Genomic DNA, 27951 nt, shown 5'->3' with positions numbered 1-27951 from the left:
ATGGTGTTGTCATGTACGTCTTTCAAACTTCATTAAACAAAGCTAAACCTTAGTCAGCCAAGACAAAGTTGAAGTAGATGTGAGGTGGCAAGTTGGTCTTGCATTTACTTAATATTTGACTTTCAAGCTCTCATTTCTAGTTTTAATTTTTCACACACTTCCCTCAAAATGTTTTTGTGCCGTGGCCTTATTGTTTTCACCTTTGTCTTGTGAAGGGGGTAAACTACAATATAATCAAGCCAATTTTATGCGATTTCCCTCCCTTGGTACTAAAGTCAGCAAAGTTAAAATTGATCGGAGGTACCCAAGATTATCTTGCTAGATGTTCCTCTTGTATGAGATATGTTCCGTGATCTGATCTAATCGGAAGAACACGATGGCCGCAACAATTTCACAAAGTAAATATTAATCATGTTCAGAATCTATACTCTGATAGCCTGTTGTGTTGGGATAAACCCAATGTCAACCAAACTCGGTGGACCGCCAATTCTTTCTGCCCGTCACTTTTGAGAACTTTATGCTAACTTTTGATTTCCATATACTCTGGTCAGTCAGCATCACGGTTCTGCTCTGTAGGATGGTGTGCGCCATTCCCCACTGGTTCTGTTTCTGGAATGTGAGCACAGCAATGAGCACCTGTATATCATTGGAAAACTGCAAGATCACAAAGGAATAAAGAGTTGTGTCTTTCTGAGGATACTTTGCTGTTCATTTGGTGTGTTGTAAATGGATAAAAAATTAGATTTTCATACTGTGTTTTATTCTAAACATCACTGCTGCACGATGCTCCGTGTTTCCTTGTCTGACTTCCTGTCCGAGTCGTTCTTTTCTGTCCGGCTTGACACATGATTGCAGCAAGCTCTCTTGAAAACAGTCTTGCAGCATATTTCTCCTGGGATCTTGTGAACCTGTGTGTACAGCAGCACAACATCAACAATTGACAAAAAATTTTGCGTTATTCTACAAAAATGTTTTCAGATAATAAAGCTATTGCTATACGAGAAACACACCTGGTGTTGATCTGCTGCATTGTTCCGTTTGCTGACTTTTATCAATATAATCAGAAATATGCACAAGCCCAAAGAACAACTGTAATTTTTTTGTAGACCTTGCTGCTGTCACTGTTAAGGATTTCATCAGCTATGGCGGCAGCTACAACATCAACACTTTGTAAACAAGTGGCATTAATTGTCCCAGACTCATTAACTCACAGTGCACGCCAAATAAACAGCCTTAGTCAAGGTTAAATGAGGCATACTGCAACTAATGTGCACTTAGCAGTGAGTGTAAAACAGTGTGTGTGTTTGTCCAAGTGTCGCTACAGTGCAATGGAGGGGGTCAAGGTTACTGTCAAAAAGTAAAAATGATAATTGAATGTTGGACAGTAGGAGGTGAAAGGTCAGTGGAGGGATAGACATTTTGAAGGAAATTGAAAAGTTAAGAAATAGAAGAGGATGACAGAAGAAATGGAAACTCAACCCGAGACTTGTTCTTCTTTTCTTCTCTTCTGCCCCACCATTAGTCATCAGAGACAGGTGGTCATGGATAAGCCACTTTATTAACACACTCCTGTCAATGAAATAACCTGCATGGGTTACAAAATAACCCATACAGCAAAATACCCAACAAACATTTAACCCAACCATTTCAAGACCTATCATAAGACCTATCACAGTCTCAGAACCCAGGCAACACGAGCTGAGACCAAGAGGACCAATAATTAAGATGATGTAAGAACTCAAAATAAATAAAAACGAAAGCAAAAAAAAAGTGATGGCAATAAAAAAGACGAAAGCAATAGAAACAAATAGATAAATACAAATAATAAAAGCAATGATTAAAAAATAGATGAAGTTAGAAAAATAAAAATTATAAGAACATAAAAATAATGAGAGCAATTAAAGAAAATAAAACAGACTTGAGAAATGAGCATAAGAATCGTAATTGTAAGTAATGCAGGAAATTGAGCTTCAAGCTTAGAAAAAATAACAAGAGATATGAAAACAAATAAAAGTAAAATACAAATTTAAGGAGAGTAAAAAGATGACATCACACAAACGCCTATTAAAGTGGGTTTTAGACGGAATCTGCAGGCGCTGTCTCCTCAGGGAGAGGCTAGTTACATGTCTTTAACCCTGCAGTGATGTAACTTTTGGTCAAGCTTAATAGACAGTAATGCAGGGCATGGCCACGTGATTGACAACTCGAGTCCTAAAACCCAGAAGTGAGGTCTATCCTCTAAAGCTCTATTGCAAATTTGAATAGGCTTGTTGTTAGACGCTTGAAATAAGGTCAGTGGTTAACAAAAGCTGTTATGAGCTGAGTTGTTGGTGTTTTGTTCGATAAGATGAACTATGTTTGGTAATACCCCAACTTGTGAGGTTTACTACAGTGTTTGTCTGGGACTTTAAACGTCACCAGGCCAGAACTCTCTCACTAATCCGCCTTACAGCCTCTAGTTGTGATTTTCAGTGCTACAGTTTCGCTCACTGGTCAAAACCAATGATTAGATCGATAAGGCATAATAGTAGTGACGTCAAACTCATCCGACAGCTGTGTTGTTCGCTTGTAGCGTAATGTTAGCTTTTTACTTCTTTTGGCTGCATTAACACTTCGAACTTCATTCATTCATGATATTCATTTGTTAAGATTATCCTACTAAACAAAATGATCAGAAACGTGTGTTTGCCACAGAGCTGTTTTCATAAACGTATTCTTATCTTGATCTTTATTTACATAATGGCAAAATCTGTCAAGCTAGCTGTATGTTGGCGACCATGTGGCGTACCAAGAGTATTTTAGCAGCACGGTTCAATAGAAATAGTCTGTGATTGCTCCACCACAACCAGCAATGCCTTTACATACAAGCACAGTTATTTACTTTTATTACAGCAGCATTAAGTAGTATCTTTCGATGGACAGTGTTTTCATTATCTTTGCAAAATGATTAAACAATATATCTAATCTAGTCATAAAAGTATAACCCACATGCTTTCCTGAAAAAATCAGGCAGCCACTGCTGCAGTTAGAAGAGAAATTGGTTAGAGTCTGTCCCCTGGCTCTTTTATGGTAGAAATCTGTCTGTACTAGAAATAACCCCCCTTCTTTGATTCTGCCAAGCTTTTATACAAAATATGTGTGCTTGAGGGCAATGTTTCTTTTAGAGATTTTCAGAAACTTGGTGGTGATGATTACCTTTGTGTCTGTTTTTAACGTCCTGTGCTTTCATGCTTCAATCAGTTCAAACAGAGCACGTTTTAACGCCTGTCTGCTGTGCTGATTTTGATGTACAATTCCAATATGTATTCATATTCAGATGAAAGCTTTCTTTTCCTCTCTATTTGTGGCACTGCAGTATCAGACTGCTGGTCGGTGTATGTACTGCGGTATGTTAGAGTATGAAACCTAAAGGACACTTGTCCCTGGTGGGAAAGAGCCTTGTGCCTTAAGAGCTGCAGGGCTACTGCTTCGACAGGTGAGTCTATCAGCTGTCCTCAGTTCTCTGAAACCATAAACACGACAAGGACACAACTCCCGATGCCCACTTCAAGACAGTGTCACCTTGCCTGTCACATGCTGTGTCACCTGTCAATCACAGTGTTGTAATGTATAGTGACCTACACAGGCCAAGGTCACTTTTATCTGTGGTGATAATGAACTCTGTGGACTTTTGGATCAATCATTTGGGTCATTGAACCCATACTGTAACTCTTAAGTAATAGCTGTCCTCCATAAGGAGCAGTGCAGTCAAAAGAAGAAGAAAAAATTGGGTAATGGGCAAGGTGCTCCATCACTCATTATAAAAAGTCATTCTACGGCAGGAAACCTGGAGCAAGATTGTAAATTAAAATTGTCATTTCAGAGCCACATTTGAAGATTTCAGTTTTCTGTTAATGTTGTTGGCCTGTCAGGACCAGCTCAAAGGCCATGGCAAAAAAAGAGAGAAACACCAAAATACCACATAAGCTGATTTATTTACAAAAAAACATGAACGGAATTGCAAAAGAGAGGCGGTTTGGATGTCAGCAGTCAGTAGTGTAGATGAGTGGGTATGTGATGAGTGTATTGTGCATGTGTTGGATGGAAAAGGAAGTACTCAAACAGGGCACATGCAGAAAGTATCTCTGAGCAGAAGGTGACAGCTTTTATAGTGTAAGCATTAGATGTACCTGCAACACAAGAGAAGGCAGAATTTAACAGATCAGAGGGCAGTCACAAAGCAAACATACCTGCAAATTTAAAATCAAACTGCCAAAACAAGTCTGGATAAATATTTGGTAGATGAGTTTTGAGCAGCAAAAACAGAGTGACATTTTGTTATTTAAACACTGTTATAGCAGGATGAAGTTCAAATGTGTATGAAAACCACACTCTACAACCATTTACCGGGAAATCCCTTGCATTATGTAAAATATAGCAAACTGATGCTATGAGGATTGAGATAAGAGTCAAAACAGCAAATAGGATTAATGCAGAACGTGTAGAGCAAGTTGAATCAGTCATGCACATCAATGGGCTCCCAGTGGTTCTCAAAATGAATTAACTATTATCTGATGATGACCTGGCCTTTTTTTATTAATCTGTAGTTACGAGTAAACATCATCGCAGCTAACAAGCTCATGGAAGATATTATTTGCACTCAACTAAATTCTCTCGTTGTCATTCAGTAAACACACCAAAAAGAAAGACTTGGGATTGGAAAACCTTCATCTGCTCTTCACCTCCAGAGGGCTTTATTAACAATAGACGATTGCTAAAGGGTTCAGAGAGCGGTTATCATCACAGAGCCTACTGTTGTGTGTTCACATGTTTAACTGCTTGATGACGATAATGACCTTGACTCTCTTTGTTCTCAAAGTAATGTTGGTACAGTTTTTTGCAATTTAGGACCCAGTTTTGTAGATACATATTGAATCTTTAATGCCCTTCAGTGCTCTCTCTCTCTGTGCGTATGTGTGTGTATGCTCTATCAGGCCATAAGTGGCTCTTTGTGGTTTTGCATGATTTGAAAAGTTGTGTCGTTACATTAGCGGGCCATGTCTCCCTCTAATCCCATTTGCCTTGTGGTTACAAACAGGGTGCCAGCAGAGCCACTCAGAGCTGAAGGAGTGGGGAATCCATGCTTTATCCCAAGCAGCTCCTAATTCAATCGACATTACTGGCTGGCTTTAATGGATTTCACCTGGCGAGTCTGCAAATTGAATATTTTAAGGCATATCAACTCCTCCAGAGTAACTGAAAGGAGAGGGAGCAATTTTCATTTTCTGGGCATTTGGTAGTAACGAGACGGTGACATGCAGGAGATTATAATCTATTCATGGTGTTCTCCAGGAAAGCATTGCCGCTCCTGCTTTTATCTCCCTCGAGCACAGTCTCACACTTGAATGCAACACATACACATACCTACATCCTTTCATACACCGCAGGCCTCCTGCTCCTTGTTTCCTGTGAGAAGTCAAACCCTCTGCTGTGTCATCTCGTTGTGCATCTGAGGTTCTTATTGTTTTATCTCTCAGTGTGTTGATCTGTGCACAAGGTGGGCGGCCGTCCTCCCCCCCTGCTCTCTCCGTTAAGGTCAGTGCGCAGCGGATGAAGCTGTGTCGATCAGATGAGTGCCATACACTGACAGCTAATTCTCATCAAAGCAGCTGTGGGCGAGGGGTGCCGGAGTTTCTTGGCGCCTGGAGGCACTCTCGCCTCTCTGTGGATTCTCCTCTACTTATCAAGCTTACTGACTCACTGAGTGAAGATATGGTCCTGCAGTCTGCTCGTACCACAGTCCACTAGCTCTATCAAAAGATGCAATTCACTGTAACGTTTGTTACGCTGCAGAAAAATGGTCAATAACAAACTGATATAATTTTTATTTCCAGAGCATTCTGCTCTGATGACGCACACAACCCTTCTTCCTTTTATTGCCCCTCTTTCCTCTCCCCAACCTCTGAACATGGTTTGCATTGATTTATTCCCCTCCACCAATTAAAAGCAATTTTGTGAGCATTAGAGTAAGCCATGCCGGGAGCCGTTTGCTGCGGCAGGCTGTTTATTACCTCACTGTTTGTGTTTGTGTGCCTGAGCCTGCCTCTGTGTGAGCTCCAGGGTTCCTCTGTTCTGTTTGTGTCACCCTGTGAAGCATATCTATGCGTGTGCAATTGTGTGCCATTCACTCTTGTCTACATGAGCAGATGGGTGCGGGTGTGCATCAGAGATTCGTGGCACGTGCAGGGCATTAGTTCTCTGTTTGCAGGCTAAATCCTCATGTTGTTGAAGCGGTGTCAGTTGCCTTTACCACGACACAAAGCTTATCTTTTACGGACTCCCGTCCCCCCCCCCCTCGGGAAGAGGAGACATTAGGGGGCGGGGCCTGATAGGAGGGGATGTGTTAAGGAAGACAGGAAGCTGTAGTGGCTGGTGTAAATAACCCCTGGCTCAGGGGGAAGGTTAAGAAGGCAACACCATGCTGAATACTGAGTGTTATCCCTGAAGGACCCGCTTCGCTTTGCAGCCGCCCTGTCAGGGCTGCGTGACACCACGGCAGTCATCGCATCAATGTGCCTCCGTTTGTCAGAAAGAAATCATCAACTCCACACCCACCATTCAGCCTGTTGATGGACACATGCTGTATTAATATTTCACTTGTATACCGCTTGTGAAAAATCCCTGACATATTTACGAAACATGGGGAGAATTTAAACATAACTCTGCAAGAGTTGAACGATGAAAGTCCAGGCCAAAATCCAAGACTGAGAAAGCTATTTTCAAAACTTTTGTCCTCAACAGTGCCATTGTTTGTACAAAGCATCTATTTCATAATCATGACTACATACTGTTGTTTTGGTACTGCTTTGCCTCACTTTCTCTATCTCACTAATTCATCGAGTCATTTACATCGAGACATCTAAAACACATGAAACTTGTGATGATTTCCAAAAGCTACATTTAAGACAAAATAATAAAAAAACAAAGGATTTCAGTTCCTCACTAAGAAACTGTTATGCATCTCCTTTGTCAAAATCATCATGACAGACTATCAGTTTGCAGTTAGACTTTGCAGACAATGTGGCACTGCCTGTGTAGCCTGTACAGTAGGTTATGTTCCCGCCCCATAGGCCTCATCGCAGCATCCGCTGGTTCGAAGCCGACCACGGCCTTTTGCTGCATGTCATGGCACTCTCTCTCCTCCTAACAATTCCTGTCTCTCATCAGCTGTCTTATCCAATATAGGCAAACATAGCTCAAAATATAAATTAATATATTTACAGTAAAGAGTTTACAACTTACAGTGCGAAGCAGTTTTACAGTTTCTCAGCCAGAATGCATGACCGTAATGTACAAGATGCCTACCAACATGATCAAACAATGGTAACCTTTTGTTTAGTATCTCTGAAACAGTGTAGATAACTTGGCAACATGTTTGAGATGAGGTCAAAAACTGGAGACCTCTTTTGTATGTGCATTTCCTGGATAACATCTTTCATTCGGCACAGACACAAGAAGGTTATTTTTTTTGACAACTGCCATGGGGGGATTTGTGAATGCAGATTCATTTGAAAGAGTGTGAATCAAATAATAATAATAATAAAAACGTAGGGATTCAGGATCTTTCCTTTTCATAATGCACCATTTGACCATTACTGTACTGCAACCAAAGACAGAGTTTGGTTAGTGTGTGGGCTGCAAAGACGGCTTTTAATATATAGTTGCTTATTTATCAACAGTTTCCTTTCCTCTGGGCGCACAGCTATTTATTTTTCTCAAAACAAGAAATGAAATGAAAAGAAGCAAAACAAAAAAAAAAGTCAAGAAAAAAAGAGAAAAACAAGTGTGCGGGTTAATCTCTCTTGCCAAAGGCAACACTGTGACATTATCTCTTCGTCACAGCTTAACAGAGGCCTGCTCCTCAGAGTGCCTGTGTGTTTGTTTGAGAGTGTGTGCATACATGTGAGAGCCGTACATGCATGTGGAACTACAGGATGCCTTTTTGCATTTTAATGTATTGTGCGTTTGTGTCCACATTACCTATGCTTACTTGTGCATGTTTTCAGGGTGATTGCTGCTTTGCTCAAAATGAAACACATGGTGTTTACCTACACACAAATTCATCTGCAGATTAGCCTGCGGCTGCCTGTCTGCCCCCGTGCAGGAAATACACACTTTTCCAGAAGTCTTTGTTGAACCCCTCACTACCTGCTCCCTCTAAATCTGCTCCTCTCAAACATACTTTAATATCCTCCTACAAGGGATGATACTGCAACTCGCAGGCACTAACCTTCTTTCACTAACCCTCAAACTAACATTCATGATGCCTAACTAAAGAAAGACACTCTTAAATTTGTTTGATGAAGTTTTAGTGTGTGGATTGAAAACCCTTTTATCTGATGAAATGTGCGATGAAACGTCAAGCAAATATTTTACAAGTCTTAAACTATCTCACAACCAAGCGTTATTGACTTTCTGTTTTTCTCCCCCCCTGCTTGCTTTTACCCTTCCTCGCTGTGCGCTTGAATGTTGTGAAAATCCAATTAGGTGGACACATTCTGGGAGAACACCACAAACTGCGCTCCATGATAGCAATCATGTGAATTCTTCAAATGGGATTTTTGATGCTTCCTTTCGCATCATGTCTACACTAACGATAGAGTAATTGGCAAACAGATCTCCATACAAAATGCTTTCGCCTCTTTTTTATGGGCGCTCAGCATAACAATGGGTACTTCTGTAATCTCTGCTGTGTGATTCTGAAATGAAAAGCCAATGCAATGTGTTGCCTGGCATGTGGGGGATATAGCTGCTAGGTGGAGTATGTCAGCAGCTCCCCCATTGACACAGATTTCCCTCAGATACTGCATTGTTATTAGATTAGATTAGAAACATTATATTGTCCCCGGGGGGAAATTTGCCATGGGTACGACACTGCATTGTGCAACTTACAATAAACAAGCCCAACCCAAAACAGGACTAGAAACACATCAAGTAATGCATAAAAACACAATAAATACTAAAAACGAGAAAGGCTAAGATAGCTCAATTAACTCAACTAAATTAAAGTAAGTTATTCATTCAGCAAGGGTCAGGTTTAGCTGTCAACTCGTACAGTCCCTTGTAGTAGGTTGTGGTTCTTTGTGAAACAGCTCTTTGTTACCAAGTGAAAGCTAAAATGTAGCTATGCGCTGTAATAAATGCTAATACAACATGGATACGGCTGGGGAATCCTAAATACTTTCTTATCATTCGTGTTGACACTTTGTCGCTTAAAAGAGGCAGTGACTGAATAATTCATAAACCAGAGAAAAGGCTGATGTGAGGCTGATAGAGGGGGGATATTATGTTTACCTGACCATGCTGACAGTTAATGCAGCCTGCCTCATGCTAATGTCACTGTTTTCATAAAGGGACTCAGAAGTGTTGTGTCCATGCATAACATTAAAATTACCCTGCTGTCTCCTGTTTGCACTTTAAGATTTAAACCGTATGCTTTTTCTTTTAGTCCCTTGTAACATATAGCATTGAAGTATCTGTTACAGTCTGACAGGTTTAAGTATCTGCAGACTCCAAGTCACGCTCTGTACCTGTGTACACACAAACTTAGTCACTTAGCTGTTTGGCTAACCTGCTACCTCTTCCCTCTACTTTTCAATCTACCTTCACTCCTTCATATTTATGCCATGCCTGCAGTCAATATTATCTCTCTTGAGAAAACAAAACAAAACAAAACAGTAAGTCTATGTCCGTCTCTGTCAGTTCTTTAAAGCTGACAGAGACAGACATAGCACAGCAATGCTTTAAGCTACCACAGTGGTAAATGCCAATCCAGCCACTGTTTGGTTTTGTTCTGTTTTTGTTGTTGTTTTTACATTATTTTTGACACCGAGATTCAAGGTGTGCTTTTTGTCTCATTTCAACTTCTACCATTGGCACCAAATTACAGTCAACGCCATTCCCATCTGTGCACTCTGGGGTCTGTCAGCACCGCATAAACACAATGTTGCTTTGTCTTTCTGAGGATGATTAGTTCATCGGTTGGTGCCTGTTTTGACGTGTTATAAAGCGATAGTAGTCTGTATTGTGTTTTATTTTTAAATTGACCGAACACTCTGTGCATGTCCTGGTCTGACTTCCTGTCCGAGTTATTATATTCTGTCTAGCTTGATGCTTACTTGCAGTTTTCGCTGTTGAAAATAGATATGCAGCGTATTTGAAACACAACAGAGCGTAGTGTCACTGGTTAGACGCTCTGGAGGCAATTTCAACAAATATCAAGAAATAGTTTCAAGAAAATACAGAAAATACCTTTCTGTCACCATGACAAAACTCTTTATCAGACGTGGTCTGTCCATAAACATTTGAAAATGTAGTACCAACACACATGATCAGATATTAAACAAGAAAAAAGGGACTTTGACCATGTGGGGGCATGGTGGATTCAAGATTACATTAATTTTTCCCACAAGGTGAGATATTTATCTTGGGCTCTTCACCCATGCTACAGCCATGAAAAGTACAACACTCAACATCATTCACATTCAAATAAAACACTGTTGTGTAATTTAAGGCTCTTAAATTAACAGTGTAAAAATGCAAAGACAAATTTTGTCTTGTGCCTATCTGCTTTATTTGCTACAATTTAAAAGTTTTCAGAAACACAATAAATGATTTTGTTAACCAGTTCAGTCTACAACGGGAAACTCTAAACCTTTTAACAAAGGGCAGCAGCTCAAAGTGGAACCTGTACTTAATTTCAGTGTAATCTAGTTGTAGCAGGATTGGTAGCATGGAGATTAAAAAACAAGACAACAACAATCTAACAGCTAAGTGGCAGATTTTGGGGCGAAACCCACCAATAATACCTCAATGTATTAAGGCTTGGTTCCTTGTTCTCTAAGATACACTTAAACAAACACACATAAATAAAATCCGTCACCCTCTATTGAATTTTTAAGACTTTTTCAAAAGTTTCCATGTGTGAAAAAAAACATTTTTGATGTTTCGCTTTCATATTAGAGTGGAGGCGTTTGATTTTCTTTTTGTTTGCTCGTCTGTGTGTGTTTTTATGTGTGTTTGTTCCAGTGTCTGTTTCTGTAGCAGTTACGGTCAATGAAGCAACAGACTTGCCGATGAACTTATGCTTTACACTGTTCCATTAGCTGTAAACCACAAAGCATAACAAAGTACTGTTCTCCCGCTGCCTTTCTACCATTCCCACACGCTGCAGCTTCTCTGTTTTCACCATTTCCCACTGAGCTGCTGCATTCCCTGCTCACTGTTTATGAAGGCAGGATGGCACAATAAAACAGGAAATTCCTCCTTGGAGAGCCACTGATTGTGGGAGCATAAAGGCCTTAGAGGAGAGAAATAGTCAGAGTCGATCATCAAACTGTGCTGCACATGAGGCAGGAGCAGCAGATGGAAGCAGGCCACCGAGGTAACTGCAATGCAGCCTGGGTCGCAGGACACAGACCACTGGCTGGGGACTCCCATTATAGGCCAGACTCCACCTTATTGGATTTCCCACAGAAATGTTTATTCCTTTCACTGCCCCACTGAGAAGGAGCTCTCCTCCTTATCTCATCACTATTTATTAAGAAGGCCCCTGAGGAGTCTGAGCATACAACCAGGGAGGAGGAGAAGAAGAAAGAGAGTTGCGAGAGAGAGAGAAAGGTCGTAGAACTACAGTTCAGCTTGATTTTCTTCACTTTTTATCACAGCTGTGGTCATGATGACATGAAATAGCATAAGTATCCAGAATGGACCAGTGTGCTCACTGATTACCTCGGCAAACCTGCACCCGTTTCTCTTCTGAATTTGTCTCAGACTCACTGTAGGGCTGATGAAGCTCGTCAGGTTCTCAGGTAATGGATGACAGTTTTGAGGAGTTGGTTCTCGAGTAACTTTGAACTGTCAGCTAAACTCGCTTGCCTTTTAAACTGTGTCCCTGCTTCCCTTGCGGGCTGTTGTGTCTTTACTTCCCCTCTGGTTGTGTAACACTTGGTATTCAGAACACTGAGTCTCCATGTAGCTCCAAGCTAATGCCCTTGACTTGACTCTCTACGTGTCCAAAAAAATCCCACACAAACAAAGTGAAACAGTTAAGTTATATTAAATATTTACACAAAAAAAGTTTACAAAACATATGCAAAGAAGATACTGCTCTCTGAACTCTGACAGAGAAATCACTCATTCTGTTTTGAGATCAGCTAGGTGAGGGGTTCTGAGTCAAGGTTCACAAATGTCATTTTGTCAGAAAGCTGTTTAATATTGTGCATCCAAAATATTGAAAAAGTTCAACAGCTCTTGGATAAAAGGCTGTAAGATAGTGTTAGCCGGTAATTATTTCATTGGATAAATCTAAGACTGTTGTAGGTAGCCTACAAAAACTTTATCTATAGTGCGACTGAAAAAAACAAAGTTTTCACTTATCCATAGAAAATCTCAAGAACTCAAAGGACTGGTATCAGTGTTGGTACGGATATTCATCTCCCCCAGGATAATTGGCGTTCCAGAAACTCATTTTGTTCATCAGAAGATACCTGCCTCACTAGTGATAGTCCCATGAGCCTTTATTGTACACGTTTTTTTGGCAAGCTACATGCTAAATTATGCCAACTTTGTTTGTCATATAGAGGCACGTGTTTGTTTTCTATTGGTTTAAAACTTGGTTAAGATAAGGTTTAGGGACCCCCCCCCACAGATACCCAAAGTGAACTCACTATGTCTTTGTTATACAATGCCAGGATCTGTTTAACTGAGAGTCTTATATTAGAGCAGATGGGATCACCTTAATTTTATCTGAAGGCCTGCTATGTCCCTCAAGATGCTGAAGAGTAAGCCTTCCTCGTGTATCTCGTTGGGATGCCTGGGGCCATGAGTCACAGTTTAAAACAGTATGACAGTTTAGGATATCTTGGGAATGGACTAAAATATTATAACAACTTACAATGAACACTAAATCGATAAATATCTGTATGTATGCCACAAAAGCTATCTCAAGACAGGAGCAGGTCTAGACCATAGACGTTGCTTTATTTACAGAGACCCTGCATTAATCCATCTTGAGCACACGATTGGAATCTTTCAGAAAAGTTTCAGGGAACTGAGAAAAAACTTCTTATAACAGGCAGAAAACTAAAGCAAAACCAGACTTAGCTTAAACAGTCATCTGCTGTGACTGAGAGCACAGTGCTCAGGTTAAATTAATGTGCATACATTTGGCCTTTCAGAGAAATATTGTTAAAATCAGAGTTTTACTGCACACTGGTATGCAGGACTTAACTCCCTGTATGAGCATTTCCATTTAATCTAAAGACATAGGGATTTCATTACAACACGAATAAAAAGAAGTCCCTAGTAGAAGGTGAATGTTTTTAACCTGCAGGAGACTGTTACACTTGCTGGTTACAAGGCTGATTAGACCATTAAGTCAATAAAAGACACTTCAAGCATACTGCAGCACCTGCTCTGTGATCCTGGATATGGTCTGTAGAGTAATGACTGGTTCCCCTCTGAGACTCGGCTGTGTTTAAAACATTCTGAAGCCTCACTGGAAACCACTGAAAAGACACCCTGAGCGCCGAAGCGTTAAGAAAACCAGATACAAGACCTCTCTGGGACCCCAGGAGAACTGTGCATGAGCTCTTTGTGTTACAGTCTTGTGCTCAGCCAGTAAGTTCCTCCTCAGCACTTCCTTTCACTCTGGCCTTTAACAGTGGATCTTCCACTTAGTGGTGGAAAAATCCACCCTTTGATAGACACTCAGTGCTTTTAATTTGTGATGCACTGCTGTGTGTTTGTTCACAGGTTTGCAGCAGGCTAAGATGAAGTGTTTTATTTTAATTTCAGAATTCTTTTTTTTTTTTTTTTTTTACAAAATATGTGTTTACGTCTCTTATCTCTTGAGTGCCATTTATTCCTGTCTTCGTCTTGGTTGCAAAAGTGACTTTTGGGTTATTATAATAGAATCTGAATAGAATCATTTTTGTCAGTTTTGATATTTCACTCAGTGTCTGGAATGAGAGTTTTAAAGATCCAGTATTAAACTACCTTCCAGCTTGTTAAACAATCAGGACCATCCTAGTTATTGAGATAGTTTGGGATATTTCTGATATATCTGATATTATTGGAGGCATCAATAACATTGTTTTTAAGCAAAAGTAAACGGTTTAGCCTTAAAGTTAACTTTAACTATTAGGCTACTGTTGACAGAATGAACTGTCTTGATCTTTCAAAAAGTTCTTGTTGAGAAATCAACAACTTCTATTGACCAATGAGCATCAAAAGAACATTTATAATGTGTATACTGTGTATACTGTGTATTTTACTCACTACATTTCTACAGCAGGTTTTTATTGGCTTTTTACCTACATATTCTTTACATGAAATTGTACTAGACAAAGTATTTGTTATGTGCCTGATTAGACAATTATTTAAAGCTCATTACTGTTTATTTTGATTATGTTTTGTGAGTAGCTTGTCATAAGGATCCCCCATCAGGGTGAGCAGGTTCACAATGTAAAACAAAGCAAAGAGGCTTTTCGCTTTTTAAACCACTCGTTCTTCTTTCTTCTCCATTTTTGTTAACACAAAGAAATCCGATGGGCATAAACTTAACAGGACCTCTTTCTCTTTCTGCCTTTTGAAATGATAATGATAAGTCCTCCAGTGTCAGTAATTACAACTGCCACCAATTTTCTCAAAATTCACAGTGTGAAAGTCATGAATGGTTAAAAATTGGATTTCATTAATAAACCTGGTATTGGCTGTTGTTTTGGGCTAACAGTATAACCTTATAGCTAACCTGAGTTGTACAAAAACAGCAAGCAATAACTGGTAAGGGGTCAACTTGGAAGTCATGCCAAGATTAAATTGTCAAGATTTACGCAAATCTCATGTCAAAAGCCAAAGCATATTGTGTAGTCGGATCACAGCATACTCCTAAACATGTGATTCTTTGGCTATAAATGTCTGTCTACCTGCATGCATGTACAGCAGAGGGGGTTAGCAGCTGGCAAAAAGGCATCAACTCATCATGAAAGATGGAAAAACAAAAATATCATCACACACATATACTCATGTGAAGTACACACGCACTCAAACACATGCAGGCACACACACACACACACACACACACACACACACACACACACACATACTTTAGGTGAAATGTTAATCTTCATTGCTACAGAGAGGGGAAGCAATCCATCTGTCATATTATACATTTTGTCTTCGCATATAACCTCCCTCACAACATGATAAGCCTTCACGTCACAGAAGAGGCTTGACAGATGAACGCAGATATATTCATTGGCATACAGACAAGCAATCGCATAGTGCATGTTTAAGTGCAGCAACAAATTCAAGATGAAAGCAGAGTCCTATCTTTGGTCTCATCTGCCAGCTTGGTATGGATTTTACGGGGAAAGTGATTTGGCCCTCTTTTATAATTTAGTCCTCTATTCTATCTTTGGATTTAGCTGTCACCTTCGGACCAAATCACACATGTTCTCAAAATGTTGTGGAACATAAATGTATTTTTATTTTATGTCAACATGTTCTCTGCAGATCACATATTGTATAGCAGATATGTTATCTTTGTGTGACATTTTCATTTCCAGTTGTCTTTATATTGATATTTTTCCTCCTTTGTAGTCCACTGAGCCAAGGACATTGATGCTGTAATTTAGCTGCATTCAGAGAAACCTTTTCATAATGTCATTTTCAGACTGATATAAAATGAATCTATTACCGGGGAAGGTAAAAAAGGCAAGGAGAGAGGCACAATGGGATAGTAACATCCCACTTTTTGAGTAGCCTCATTTTATCAGCATATTGACCATAGGACCAACTGTAAGAGAGTGACTGAGCTGCTTCTTGATGACTTAACTCTGATATTCTTTATTTTAAGAAAGGACAATGATATGGAAAATGCATGTTAAATGTGCAGATGTTCACAAAGTTTTGATTATTTGGTTGGCCTGTGAAATACAAAAACAACAATGTATTTAAAGCAGTCAATTGTCCTCTTGGGGAACAAAACCAGTGTGATCAAAACAAAGAAAACAGCTGTGACATCTTTTGAAGACAAGACAGTGCAGTGTACCATCTGGATATTGTACTGCCTGACAAAATTACACACAGGAAACAAAAAAAAAAGAAGAGAAAAAAATCATTGTCTGTGTGGTGGCAGCTGCTCTGCATGGATCAGCTGGATGCATCCAATATCACACTGAAATGAGGATCTTCTTTGAATCCTTCAGCCTTAACGTTCATTTACATACATGACTTTTCTTTTCTCCACAGAGTCAAGTTGAAAGAAGGAGTGACCTTTCTTGGTGCTCGTCCCAGCAACCCCACTCAGTGGATTGTTAGTCAGGATGTGAGGAGTGAAGGCCACCGGGTGGTGACTCTCCACTGCCGCAGGAAGGAGTCCGGCTACGACCAGCAAAGGTCAGCTGATAATGCATAACTTCACTTTGAAGTTATAACTGTTTTTATACAATTCCTGGTTGACAGATTTTGGAAAATCATTTTCATTTCCACAGTGTTCCCTTTTTTTAGGTGGTTAATGACTGCTCCTTTCTTCCCGTTAGAGCAAAAATATTGATGTTGAACCTACAAGGCTCTGGCCTTCATCACCTCACACTTAATTTACAGAGAATATTTTTTCTGACAGCATTTTAGTTCTGTTTTTGATCTCCAACACTTAAATTATGAGGTTCTTCAGCTGCTTAATGAGCCACTATGTTCTCTTGCAAGTTAAATGTTTATTCTGCTGGCTGGCTGGATGTCTCGATGGATCCCAAACTTGGAAATGGTGGACAACACGGCTAATTGTCTGCCTGCAATTATGGTATATGGTGAGAAGCAAACAATTGGTTTAGCAGAGCTACCTGCTGTTTCTGCAAATAGAAGTCTGATAAGAAGTAATCGAAAAAACATTCAAGTTTAGGAAAGTAAAACAATGAGCTGGAAGATGCTCAAATTAACAAAGAGTTTAAGGGAGCAAAAGAGAGAGGGGACTAGAGACATACAGAGAGCCTTCATTCTTAGCCTTTGTCATTTAGGCCCCGTTTACACGGAGACGCTGTGGCAGAAACGCATCGAAACAACACCACTTCGGATTCGAAGTACAGACCGTCTACACGGCAGGTCTTGCCTGAGTGAAAACGATGTAGTTCTCACGCCCGGCCAGTAGTGGGCAGTGGAGCTTTACGACGCGTGCGACACTCAGCAGTAAACCACTTCCTACAAAACATCCTCTTTAGCGGCTAGTTCTCCCAAATCTTACCCAAATGCTGCGTATGGTCGCCCTGCGCTTGGGTAAAGGTTGAACTATTTGTCGCGAGTATCCGATGCTTTTTCGGCGGCGACACACACAATGTATCATATCAAGGTTCTGTTATAAGAGACTATACAACGTGAATAGCTGTTGAAGCACATAGCACAAGTGAATCCGCCGCCATTGTTGTTTATGTTTGTTCTCGGCTACTGCGCATGTCCAAATGTATGGGGGGTGGTGTGTTGAGGACATCGCAGCCAGAGAGTCCGCTCCGTTTCGTTCACATGGCTGCGATACGCCCCCCATATCAGTTTCGTTCCACTCTGGAGGTCGAATTCAAAAGCTTGCGTTTTCACCCTTGTGAAACACCGACACCATGTGAACAAAAGGCCAATCCAATACTCAACTGTTTCGTTTTACTGTCACAGCGTCACCCTTTAAATGAGCTTATTTTGACTTATTTTTGGTATGGCCTTAATACAAACCTTTTTTTTCTTATCGTGTTTTTTGAAGTCTCTCACAGACTCCTGTCTTCATATTATGGTACAACAGATGAAGTAGCCTGATTTTGGGGATTAGAAGTACTGTATACAGAGACATTTTATTTGTAGGCTATGAGTCAGAATCATCTTTGCACTCTGTATTGGAAAGTACAAGACTTTAGATATTTGAATATTGAGAGGGAAATGATGTTATCAGAACATCTCTATAAAACATGAGCAGGAATTACTTTATGGCTGCTATAAATTATTTTCTTTGTGCTTTAGTGCCACAAAGCCACTGAGTTATCACCATCATTTACACTGTAAGGGTTTAATGTCATAAAAAAGCTTTACTGTCCTTTACGTTACCAGTTTTTTTAGGGAGCGCTGCAACTGATTGTTACCATTTCACATGAGGTAGAGAGGCAGTGAAACGAACAGTGTGAGTGGTTATCTAAGTGATGTTCCCTCTGCTGAAATGATGCACTCGACTTGACATGAAGGCCATTGGATATATCTGTTGAAACCACTGTAGGGCGGGGGAAGTTAATAGCATATTGGATATCCTCTCCCCCCTTCTCTCACTCATCCTCCCGCTCCGCTTCTCTCTGGCTTTTATTTGCATACTTATGTTCTCCTCTGCCACAGCCTCTGAGTTGTTTTGGTCATTTCCTATCTGTATTCACGTCCTTAAACTAATCTGGCAGATAGGGGAGTGATTGCCAGCACTGGGAAAAAGGTTGCTGTGTTAATTAAGTGCTGATTGAAGGCCTTTGTGTGTTTTAATGGTTTTCTCCTTCTCAGAGCAGGAAGGAGTTTTAATGGATCTAACTTTCTAGTGACAGGTGTAATTTTATGGATTAGAGTCAGATTTGGGGGTTGGGGAAAACTCCACTTATTTGCTCTTTAGCTTTCTCGTTCCACTTAGTAAACTCTCAAACCACTCCCTTAAGAAAACAGGACACTTGACATTTGGGCTGTAACTTTATAATCAAGGCTGTGCAGGAGTTATTTAATTATATATAGCAGTATCTGAAACATGTGTAATGTGGATTTGTTAGCTCAGTGATAACCTCAGACATACTGCTGGGATCACCATAAGGAATGACAATTTGTCACTACAGATCTACAGTGCATAAAATGAAGAAAACTGCTTGCTTTGGAGTGTATGTAAAAGCCAAAGCTTAATCGACGTGTCAAACAGTAATGTGTGATTTGATTCTGCAGAGTTAAATTCAGCTCAGTTCAGTCGTGATGTGTTGGTTGCTGGTGGTGACGCTCAGATCTCATCGGCATATTTCTTTCAGCTAAAAACACAAACAAACTTTTCTGACTTTTTAGCAGTAAGTTCAAACACAAACTGCCCCAGGATCTCAGAGTCGCCTCCGCACTCTTCTTTTCAGACCTTCCGTTCACTTGTAAAACAAGTTTTGACAGCTGCGCCATATAAATAGAAAGGTTTTTACTGCCTCACAAAGTTTTGTTGATGATAATTTTGTATCACTTTTTTTTTTCATTCACTTAACATAATGGCCACAACATATAAGTGATGATGACTCACTGAGACTTTAAAGCAGCAGTTCTTAACTGATCTAGCTTAAGGACCAACCACCAACTCCACATTTCTGATAGGTAGGTAGGTAGGCTTTATTGTCAAATATGGTCCATGTTAAACATACAGCACGGGTGAAATTGCAATCCCCTCAACCCGCAGTGCAAACCTGCTGTGCATAATAGTTTATCAACCAATACGATTTATTTAATGAAAAAAACCCCAAAAAACCAGCTTGGACTTTACACAGTACAAAACAGAATTTTTTCAGTTTTTATTTTATCAGGCAGAACTTTGCAACCAAATGAAAACGGTTCCTCGACCCACTTTTGGGTCCTGACCCACCAGTTAAGAACCACTGCTTTGAAGCTCATTAAAAACTCAAACTGTAAGCTTCAAGAGATTTTTGTTTCCAGATCATGTCTTCATTTGTAAAGCACATAGCATAGCTCTTTTTTGGTTTTAACTGAAAAAAACAAACAAAAAAACCCCACTGACAGCCATGTTGTTTTTCTGCTTGTTTTTCGGTAGCCACAGTTTCTCTGGAATTACACATACAGCAAACATGACAGGTTTAAAGCTGTTACACATGGAATAACGCAAAGGCTAATTAAAAATTCTCAAGAGCCTATTTTGGCAATCAGAATATGCAGGTGCTGGCCTGTAGTTCGTCTAAGTTTGACTATTGCTCTTTAAAAATTGTTTTCCTATGGATGTAATAAATCCTGAGCTCATGTGCATGGCTTTGTGTGCCTGAACAACATACAAAGAAGCTTTCAGCAAACTGCAGGAACACTTGGCAGCTAACTCCACCTTCCTCCTCTGGAGCCATATCCTCACTTTTATTTATTTTTTCTCTCAAAGACCACACTTACACACACATGCTCAGTTATTGTAAAATCATGTTTTATTGATTTTTCTAAGTGAAAGAGCCAGAGACCAGAGTGAACATATTTAGTCTAATCCCTGCTGTTTGGGCCGTGAACGACGGACCGCTCCTTAATCCCCTGAGCTGTCAAAGTCACTTCACAGAGACGACCAAAGACGCCCTGTGATGGCTACACAATACACAATGCTCCCATTTTTCTTTCGTCTCGTCCTCCCCTCTCCCAGTCATTTCAATGAGTCTCTTTAAGAAGGGATTAGACGTAGCTATCTCATCTGTTGAGCCCTCATTCAGTCCGCTTTCTTCTTTTCTGCTGCCTCGTACACTAAAGACGGATGATGAGGAGGGTGAAAGCTCTAGGTCACACAAATGAGAATCCTGTTAGCATCTTCATTTTTTACAGTACACATGTAACATGGTTGCTTCTAACATCCGGGCATTACTTTCACCCTTTGGTTTGTTTTCCTTAAAATACAAATTTTCAAAGTCAGAAATATTGTAGAATTCAGAAGATTTTTAAATCCCAGTAGACAACATACAAAACAAATTGAATCATGCACAGCTAAACTAACATGAAACAACTTAAATCCTTCATATTCCTGATTTGTGTTTGTTGGACCAGATATTTCTGCTACTCTGGCAGCCTTAATGTTTAGACATTTTAATTGATTTTAAGGACTTTTGTGTTTAATTCCTTCAAGTTTACTTTGGTCCCTGCATCTAGTCAAATACGCCATTACACTTAGTATAAATCACATTCAACAGACACGTTTGTTCAAGTTATCACAAGCAAAAAGGAGGCCTGGATTGCATTTATTGCATACACACTAGCTGTAATGGCAGCAGGCAAATGTAAAGTTTTTTTTTTCAAAAATAAGACCTTTAAGTCATTTTACTGAGCACCTCCAGTTTAAGATAAGGAACACAAGAAATATAGATACAGTATGTCTTATAAACACTGTCAAGTACAAAATCGCTCTGTCAAAGTCACATTGACTTATGTCAAGCATTTCATCCTTTAAAACAAAGTGGAGAAGAGTGATCTTTTGTCAATCATACGTTTTAACTCCTTCAGATTTGTCTTCATCCCGAAGATCAAAATTGTTTTGTACATTTGTTTGGCAAAAACATATTTGCCAGTAATTTATTATTTCCTTTAATCATGCCAGTCTTATTTCTTGTAGATAAATTAAACAATACTGTTTTCCCATGGACTACAGCCTTATTTCAAGGCAGTCGTGGTAGCATTGAGGGCTAAATTTAGGCACACTTCTCCTGCTGAGGACATCATTTTTAATTTATTATTTTACATTGCACAAATATACTTGTTTCTAATCTGGCTGCCCTACTTTTAAAATGTCTGCTTTCTGAATATATAGTTTCACTTGTTTAAAAAAATCGTGGCATGGGACATTTTTTCATTCAGCTTGTCGGTATATTGCACATTTTAATTAATATTTCCCCTTTGTTAAGCCTCCCTCTTGTTTGTGAGAGCTGCCTTCTTGCACATTTGTTAAAAATGTGTATTTGCAACCTATACATACTTTATATAATACTGCAGAAGAATCAACGTCAAGCATTATATTCAACATTTGCCTTTACCGTTTCCCAGCTGTTTAAAGCCATCTGAGACCCTTTTCATGCAAGGAAACAGGTTGCTTGAATAGAAAAGAAGGAATACTGAAACTTAATCAAAGTACATCTTTTCAAATGGTGAATTCAGATTGTGAGCAACTGGCATTTTGAGTAAAATTACCACATGACTGACCATAAAGTATGTGGTGATTAAAAATGCTGTAAAATAAGACCTTAGAAGAATTTTAATTTTACTATGGACTTCTTCAAATAAGCTCCTGGGAGGACTAGCTGGTTATGAAACAGACTGAAATTGATACTTGTGCCTATATAGGACCTGCAAAAGTGCATGAGACCATCAGCAATACAACTAATGCCAATGTTTACATATTGACTCATTTGACTATTAAAAGGTTGGAGGATGATATATATATATATATATATATATATATATATATATATATATATATATATATATATATATATATATATATAAATATATATAAAGATGTAAACAGGCTAAAATCAGCTTGGGTTGTCATCTTCATAATTAGCATGCACACACACACACCCACACACACCCACACACACACACACACACACACACTTGGATGGAGCTTAAATAGGCTGTGGTAAAAACGCACCATAGCCACTGGACCTTGAGATGGACTTAAGTGTCATTGAATAATGTCTGTAGGGCCTCTAATGAAAGCCTGTGTGAATGTTAATGTGTGCCATAATGGAGCTCAGCCCCGCTGTTAGCATGTGTGTTACTGATGGGTCAGGTGCACTCGTGTGCAGGTTCACTCAGTCACTTGAAGCTGCTCACCCAGGCCAGCTGAGCAGCTCCTTTCTTCTCATTCACAGCTGATGCTCCAACCACGCTGATTCACTGATTTACTGAGTACAAAAAAACAAAAATCTGACTTCACCATTTTAGACTTGCCAACTCTTTCTCCTCACTTTCATACAACCTTTCTAGTTGACGTGTAAATTGCTTCTCAGCTGAACATAATTTACAGTTTTGTCATCACACACAAGAATCTAATTTCTAAAGAAAAATGTCTTTGAATCTGTTTCCCTGCCCTGCAGACGTTCCTATGATCATTCAAACCACAACACTTCCCTTCATAGCAGTGTTGCATTTCATAAAATCATAACTGAGGTGACAGTGTTTCATCAAGAAGTGCTACAGTGTAGCTTTTGACTGAAAATAACATAACTGAAGTCCTCCTAAAGAAGCAGGTGGCATCAAACAGCTAATGCCAGTTCCTTTAAAATTTACATAATAGAAATATTGACAGACATTAACACTCGGTCAACCAGAATTCTGCAACTACTAGAACTACCATAGCAGTTATTTTGACTGCTCGAACATAATGTGTATATAATTTGGATTATCAATTAAAAGATCTAAGAATTAATTGGTGGAATAGGTAAATATAAATCACGACATTAAATGAAAATATAATGATTGAGTGTTTTATTTATTTTATTTATTTACACCAAGAGACATCACTCTCTGAACCTGCTCCTCTGTTGGAATCTTCCTCATCAAGGCTTTGAATAGTTCTCTTTCTACTTGTAATTTGTGTCTCTCTTGGGGTTAGAGTAAAACTATAACTAGGTTTTAGCTTCACAGAGCATAAAGAACAAACAACAATAGAGCAGGAAAAAGGGCGGGAAAATGTAACAGATTACACCCCCTGTAAAAAGCCTGCAGTCAATTTGACTGCTGATTATAGTTTGAGGTAGTTCTACTCATCTCATTTGTGTTTTGAATTTTTAATGATAAAAAATGTTTGAATGAAATATACATACATTTAGGAAAAGTCAAGGTCCTATTGGTACATAGGTTTTTTTAAAACCAAGTTATGGCGTTTCAAATTTTGAAAACAGTCAAAATGACTGCCTTGGTAGTTTGAGTGTTAAGAAACCATTAAGTAACATTACGTAACATTAAGTAACAGCACATTTATAAAACATTAATAAACCATTAATTAACTATTATTAACCATTTATAGACATTTATAAACCACTTATAAACCATTAATAAACTATTAATAAACCATTTATAGACCATTTATAAACTATTTATAAACCATTTATAAACCATTAATAAACCATTTATAAATCATTAATAAACCATTTCTAAACCATTATGAAACATTTATAAACCATTCATAAACCATTTATAGACCATTAATAAACATCAATAAACTATTAATAAACCATTTATAAACCATTAATAAACGTCTATAAACCATTAATGAACTATTAATAAACCATTAATAAACCATTTATAAACCCTTTATAGACCATTTATAAATCATTTATAGACCATTTATTAACCATTAAAAACCATTAAGTAACTATTAATAAACCATTCGTTGGCCATTAATAAACCATCAAGTAACCATTTATTAACCAGTAATAAACCATTAAGTAACCATTAAGTAAATATTAATAAACCATTAAATAACTATTAATAAACCATTTATAAACCATTAATAAACCACTAAGTAACTTTAAAACATTACGTAACCATTAATAAGCCATTTATAAACCATTAATAAACTATTGATAAACCATTAATATACTATTAATAAACTATAGACCATTAATAAACCATTAATATACTATTATTAAACTATAGGCCATTTATAAACCATTAATAAACTATTTATAAACCATTTATACACCATTTATAAACCATTAATAAGCCATTAATAAACTATTACTAAACTATGTATATACAATTTATAAACCATTAATAAACCATTAAGAAATGATGAAATGCCAGAACTGCCTTAGCTGTAAGTGATGCTGTTTAACCTGAAGGTCTTTTTATTCCTAAATTGTGACAGAAATTATCCATTATGATCTAACACAGTGACTTCATGTTGTCACTGGAAATTACTATTTAGCTGATATAGTGTTTCAGTTTTTGCATATAATGAGCTACAATATGAGCGATACACACTTAATAAAGAGCTGTAAAGTGTTTTTTGAAACCATTGTTAAGTTATAGACATTGACTCTTCAATGTGCGGTTTGATAAATTGCAAACTTTAGCCCTCCTGGCTAGCTAGCTTTGTGTCTTCCTATGTTATAGGCTGGCACAGGAATGAGTCCTAAAACTCGGAAGTGTGTTAGCATGAATGCAAATACAATGTTGTATGCTTTAAGAAAAACACTTGCTATTTTAAATTGGTGAATAAAGAGCTTAGCGACAATAAACGCTGCTGTTATTGGATAAGACAAACTTCTGCCCTACTGGAAGCAGCCAGGTCATATGTAAGAGCTCATAATGTGAAGTCAAAGTGCCTCGAAATAGCAACAGCTCAGTCCCAAAGTGATTGAAAAAACAAACACACATAATGTGGCCAATGAGCATCAAAGCTTGTAGAAATCACCACACACTGAAGAAGCAATGTCTACAGAGTTCCAGACCATGTGAATCCGCATGTGCAATGCAGGGCATTCACTAGTGTCGTCGAGACTGTTAAAAGAGCTGTGCCGTGCAAAAGATACCTGATGGAATTTAAAGTGGCCACGTTACACTTTGGCGATATCTTATCACTATTGGACATTTTAGCCAGTTAGCCCTTTGCTGTTCCAGTATGGCACAAGTAAGGTCCATGGAGAGTGGTTGTCAGCTTTTTCAAGTTTTGATGACATTTTCTATGCAGATTATCAAGTGTTTGATTGGTCAAAAGCTTGAGGGAAAGGTGGGACTGTGTGCTATGTGTGTGTATGTGTGATTCCACCAGATGTGCGTTCGGTCCGTCTCCGCTCCGTTCTGGCAGTGGAGCTGATAAGTTTCACTTCATTCAATATTTGTGTGCTTTCACGGGGTCCGCTGCGCTCCGTCTCAGCTCTGGCAGTTTGGAGCAGACACCCAAGGCTTCTATTTTTTCTGGATGCCAGAGCATGACGCATCAGTTCAGCAGAGAAAAGAACAAGCGGGACGGGAAGTCAGACACTGAAACAACAATAAAACATCTGGTTTATTTTCAGAATAAAACACTCCGTTTTGACAGTTCAGAAAAATAACAGTATACAGTATGTGTTTGTTTATGTGTTGATAAGAATTATAGGATAGGATATAGAGTTTAAGACCACTTACATCGTAATATCTCATGCTGTCTTCAAATTAGACGCGGAGTCCCTCAATGGTGAAAGCAGCTTCGTTGACAGTAAGCAAAGCTTGTGCTACACTGTGATCTTGCAGCCTTCTTGACCAGGTTTGTAGGTAAAATGTTCACAGAATTTCCATGTCAAAAATGCATTTTTGTCCTTCTGTGCATTTTACTCATCTTCTACCGTTGTAATTCTTTTGTGTGGAAAGTGCTCTCACGCACTGTTAACACATAAAGTAGGCTAATCCCTACAAGTAATCCTTTTTATTTTTGAGAAAATAACTGTATTCAGAATACACCAATTTAAACTGTAAGTCTTATTTTGTATTTTAAATACGTAACGCCGTTACATGTAATCTGTTACTTCCCAACCCTGGACAGGAGCATGACACCCTTTCGTTCACAGGTTCTCAATGGTGCTACAGCACATCAAAGAAATCAAAGGAGTCCTTATAGGAAAGGACAAAGTTGTGAAGTGGAGTAGACCTCATATTGGCTGAAGTGCACTTTGGAAGATTGAAAGTTCGCTTTGTCACCATTAAGCGAAGCCTGTTCAAAACAAAAGCAGTCCTGCCTCCTCAGCATGTCATAAGCTATAAGTAGAGGCCTCAGTTAAAGTGCCATGTCTGGGCCTTGGTACTTTATTAGGAATGTCTGGGTGCAGATGGCTCTCTCCTCTGAGCCATCACCTCATTAATCGCCCACACCACTCCCAGTAGAGGGACAGCAGGTCGTCCACTCAAGAGAGCTTGTCCAAGTGGGAACAGCAACAGAGGGGGGGGGGGGGGGGGGGGGGGGGGAGGGATGTTTAATCACCTAAACTCCTCCCAGCCTGTTACACATTGTCTCAATCAACGCTGCAAAAAAGTTTAGATGAATGAAATTGAACTCAGCATACATTAATTGCACTGTATAGATACATGAGTTTCTCTCTGAAGCAGCCTTGTAAATCACATCAATGTGAATTGCTGAGATCCCAGGGGAAAAGAAATCATAAAGCTATGTAATAACGGGTGAGATTTGGCAGCAACCTCACAATTTATCTCCATTTTAGAGTCTGGAGAACCTTTGAGAACATAATTATTTATAGTTTGTGACATTTACAGCAAAAATGCAATGAAAGAAAAGACCCAGGATAGATTTTTCAATCCTTGGGGCTTTGAAAAAATATGAAACATACTTTTACGTGGATGTTTCATTCTTTCTCTGATGTCTGAGGCTCTCTCAGACATTTGTGATTATGCTTGTGCTCTAGAGATGTGAAAACGTCCAGTCACAGCAAGAACGACAAGGTTATTCCAAGTGAAAGTGGAGAAAATCCTATTCCAGCACGAGTACAGTACATGTTAAGGTCAATGCTATTTCTGTGATTTCAAACTTCATTCCAGATTAGGTGCTTTACCCTCTTAATTTTTGCATGAAACACGTTTTTTTTAGGTGCTGCAGCCGTGCGAAGGAGCGCTGCGCTGCAGGCTTTAAGCTGTTTAATGCTGCATAAATCAAGTCTGAAATGAAATGGCCCAATTACATTAGGGGCAACAGGAATGTTAACTTGACAGTCTTAATGCTAACAACCTTAATAATGCATTAGCCTTATTTCCACTGGCTTCCATTTACAGTAAATGCTCTCATCGGGGACTCATTGGCTGTGTTTACTAATACACAACTGTTTACACTGCTATTCATTAATTTGTTCATCTCTTAATCATTTAAATGAGGTGGGATAAATGCCTGTGTGTTGGAGCCTAGAAGTGTCACAGCTTTCACTGAGGTACTTTTTGATAAAGATGGAGTGAACACAGAGGTTATTATTATGAACAGATGAGAAAGGAGCATCTAAATTACATGTAATAGAAAAGACATGGTGTGGTTTCCTTTATCAGCAGATGGGTCACATTTTCTGTGTCTCTGCAGGACAGCCAGCTGATTACTGCAGTCAGCCCAGATTACATCTGACTGTTCAAGCTGCTCCTGTGTAACATTTCCCAAGAAATAATGTCCCAATGTGCCTTCGTGCACTTTTGTATTCAATTCAGTCCAGA

At 39.0% G+C, this 27951-nt stretch overlaps 1 protein-coding gene across 1 annotated transcript in view; it reads left to right on the top strand.

Annotated features, from left to right (window-relative positions):
• The window catches only part of LOC306841594 (transmembrane protein 132C), a 152748-nt gene that overhangs the window by 62087 nt on the left and 62710 nt on the right, over positions 1-27951 (top strand). The window contains exon 3 of the mRNA XM_079371537.1: positions 16294-16440. Within this exon, the coding sequence (XP_079227663.1) occupies positions 16294-16440 (147 nt within the window). The remainder of the gene's footprint in view (positions 1-16293; positions 16441-27951) is intronic.

This window comes from Symphodus melops, assembly GCF_947650265.1.
Source record: "Symphodus melops genome assembly, chromosome: 1".
Lineage (NCBI taxonomy): Eukaryota > Metazoa > Chordata > Actinopteri > Labriformes > Labridae > Symphodus > Symphodus melops.
Note: the sequence above shows the minus strand (reverse complement) of the source record. Positions and strands in the feature narration are given on the sequence as shown.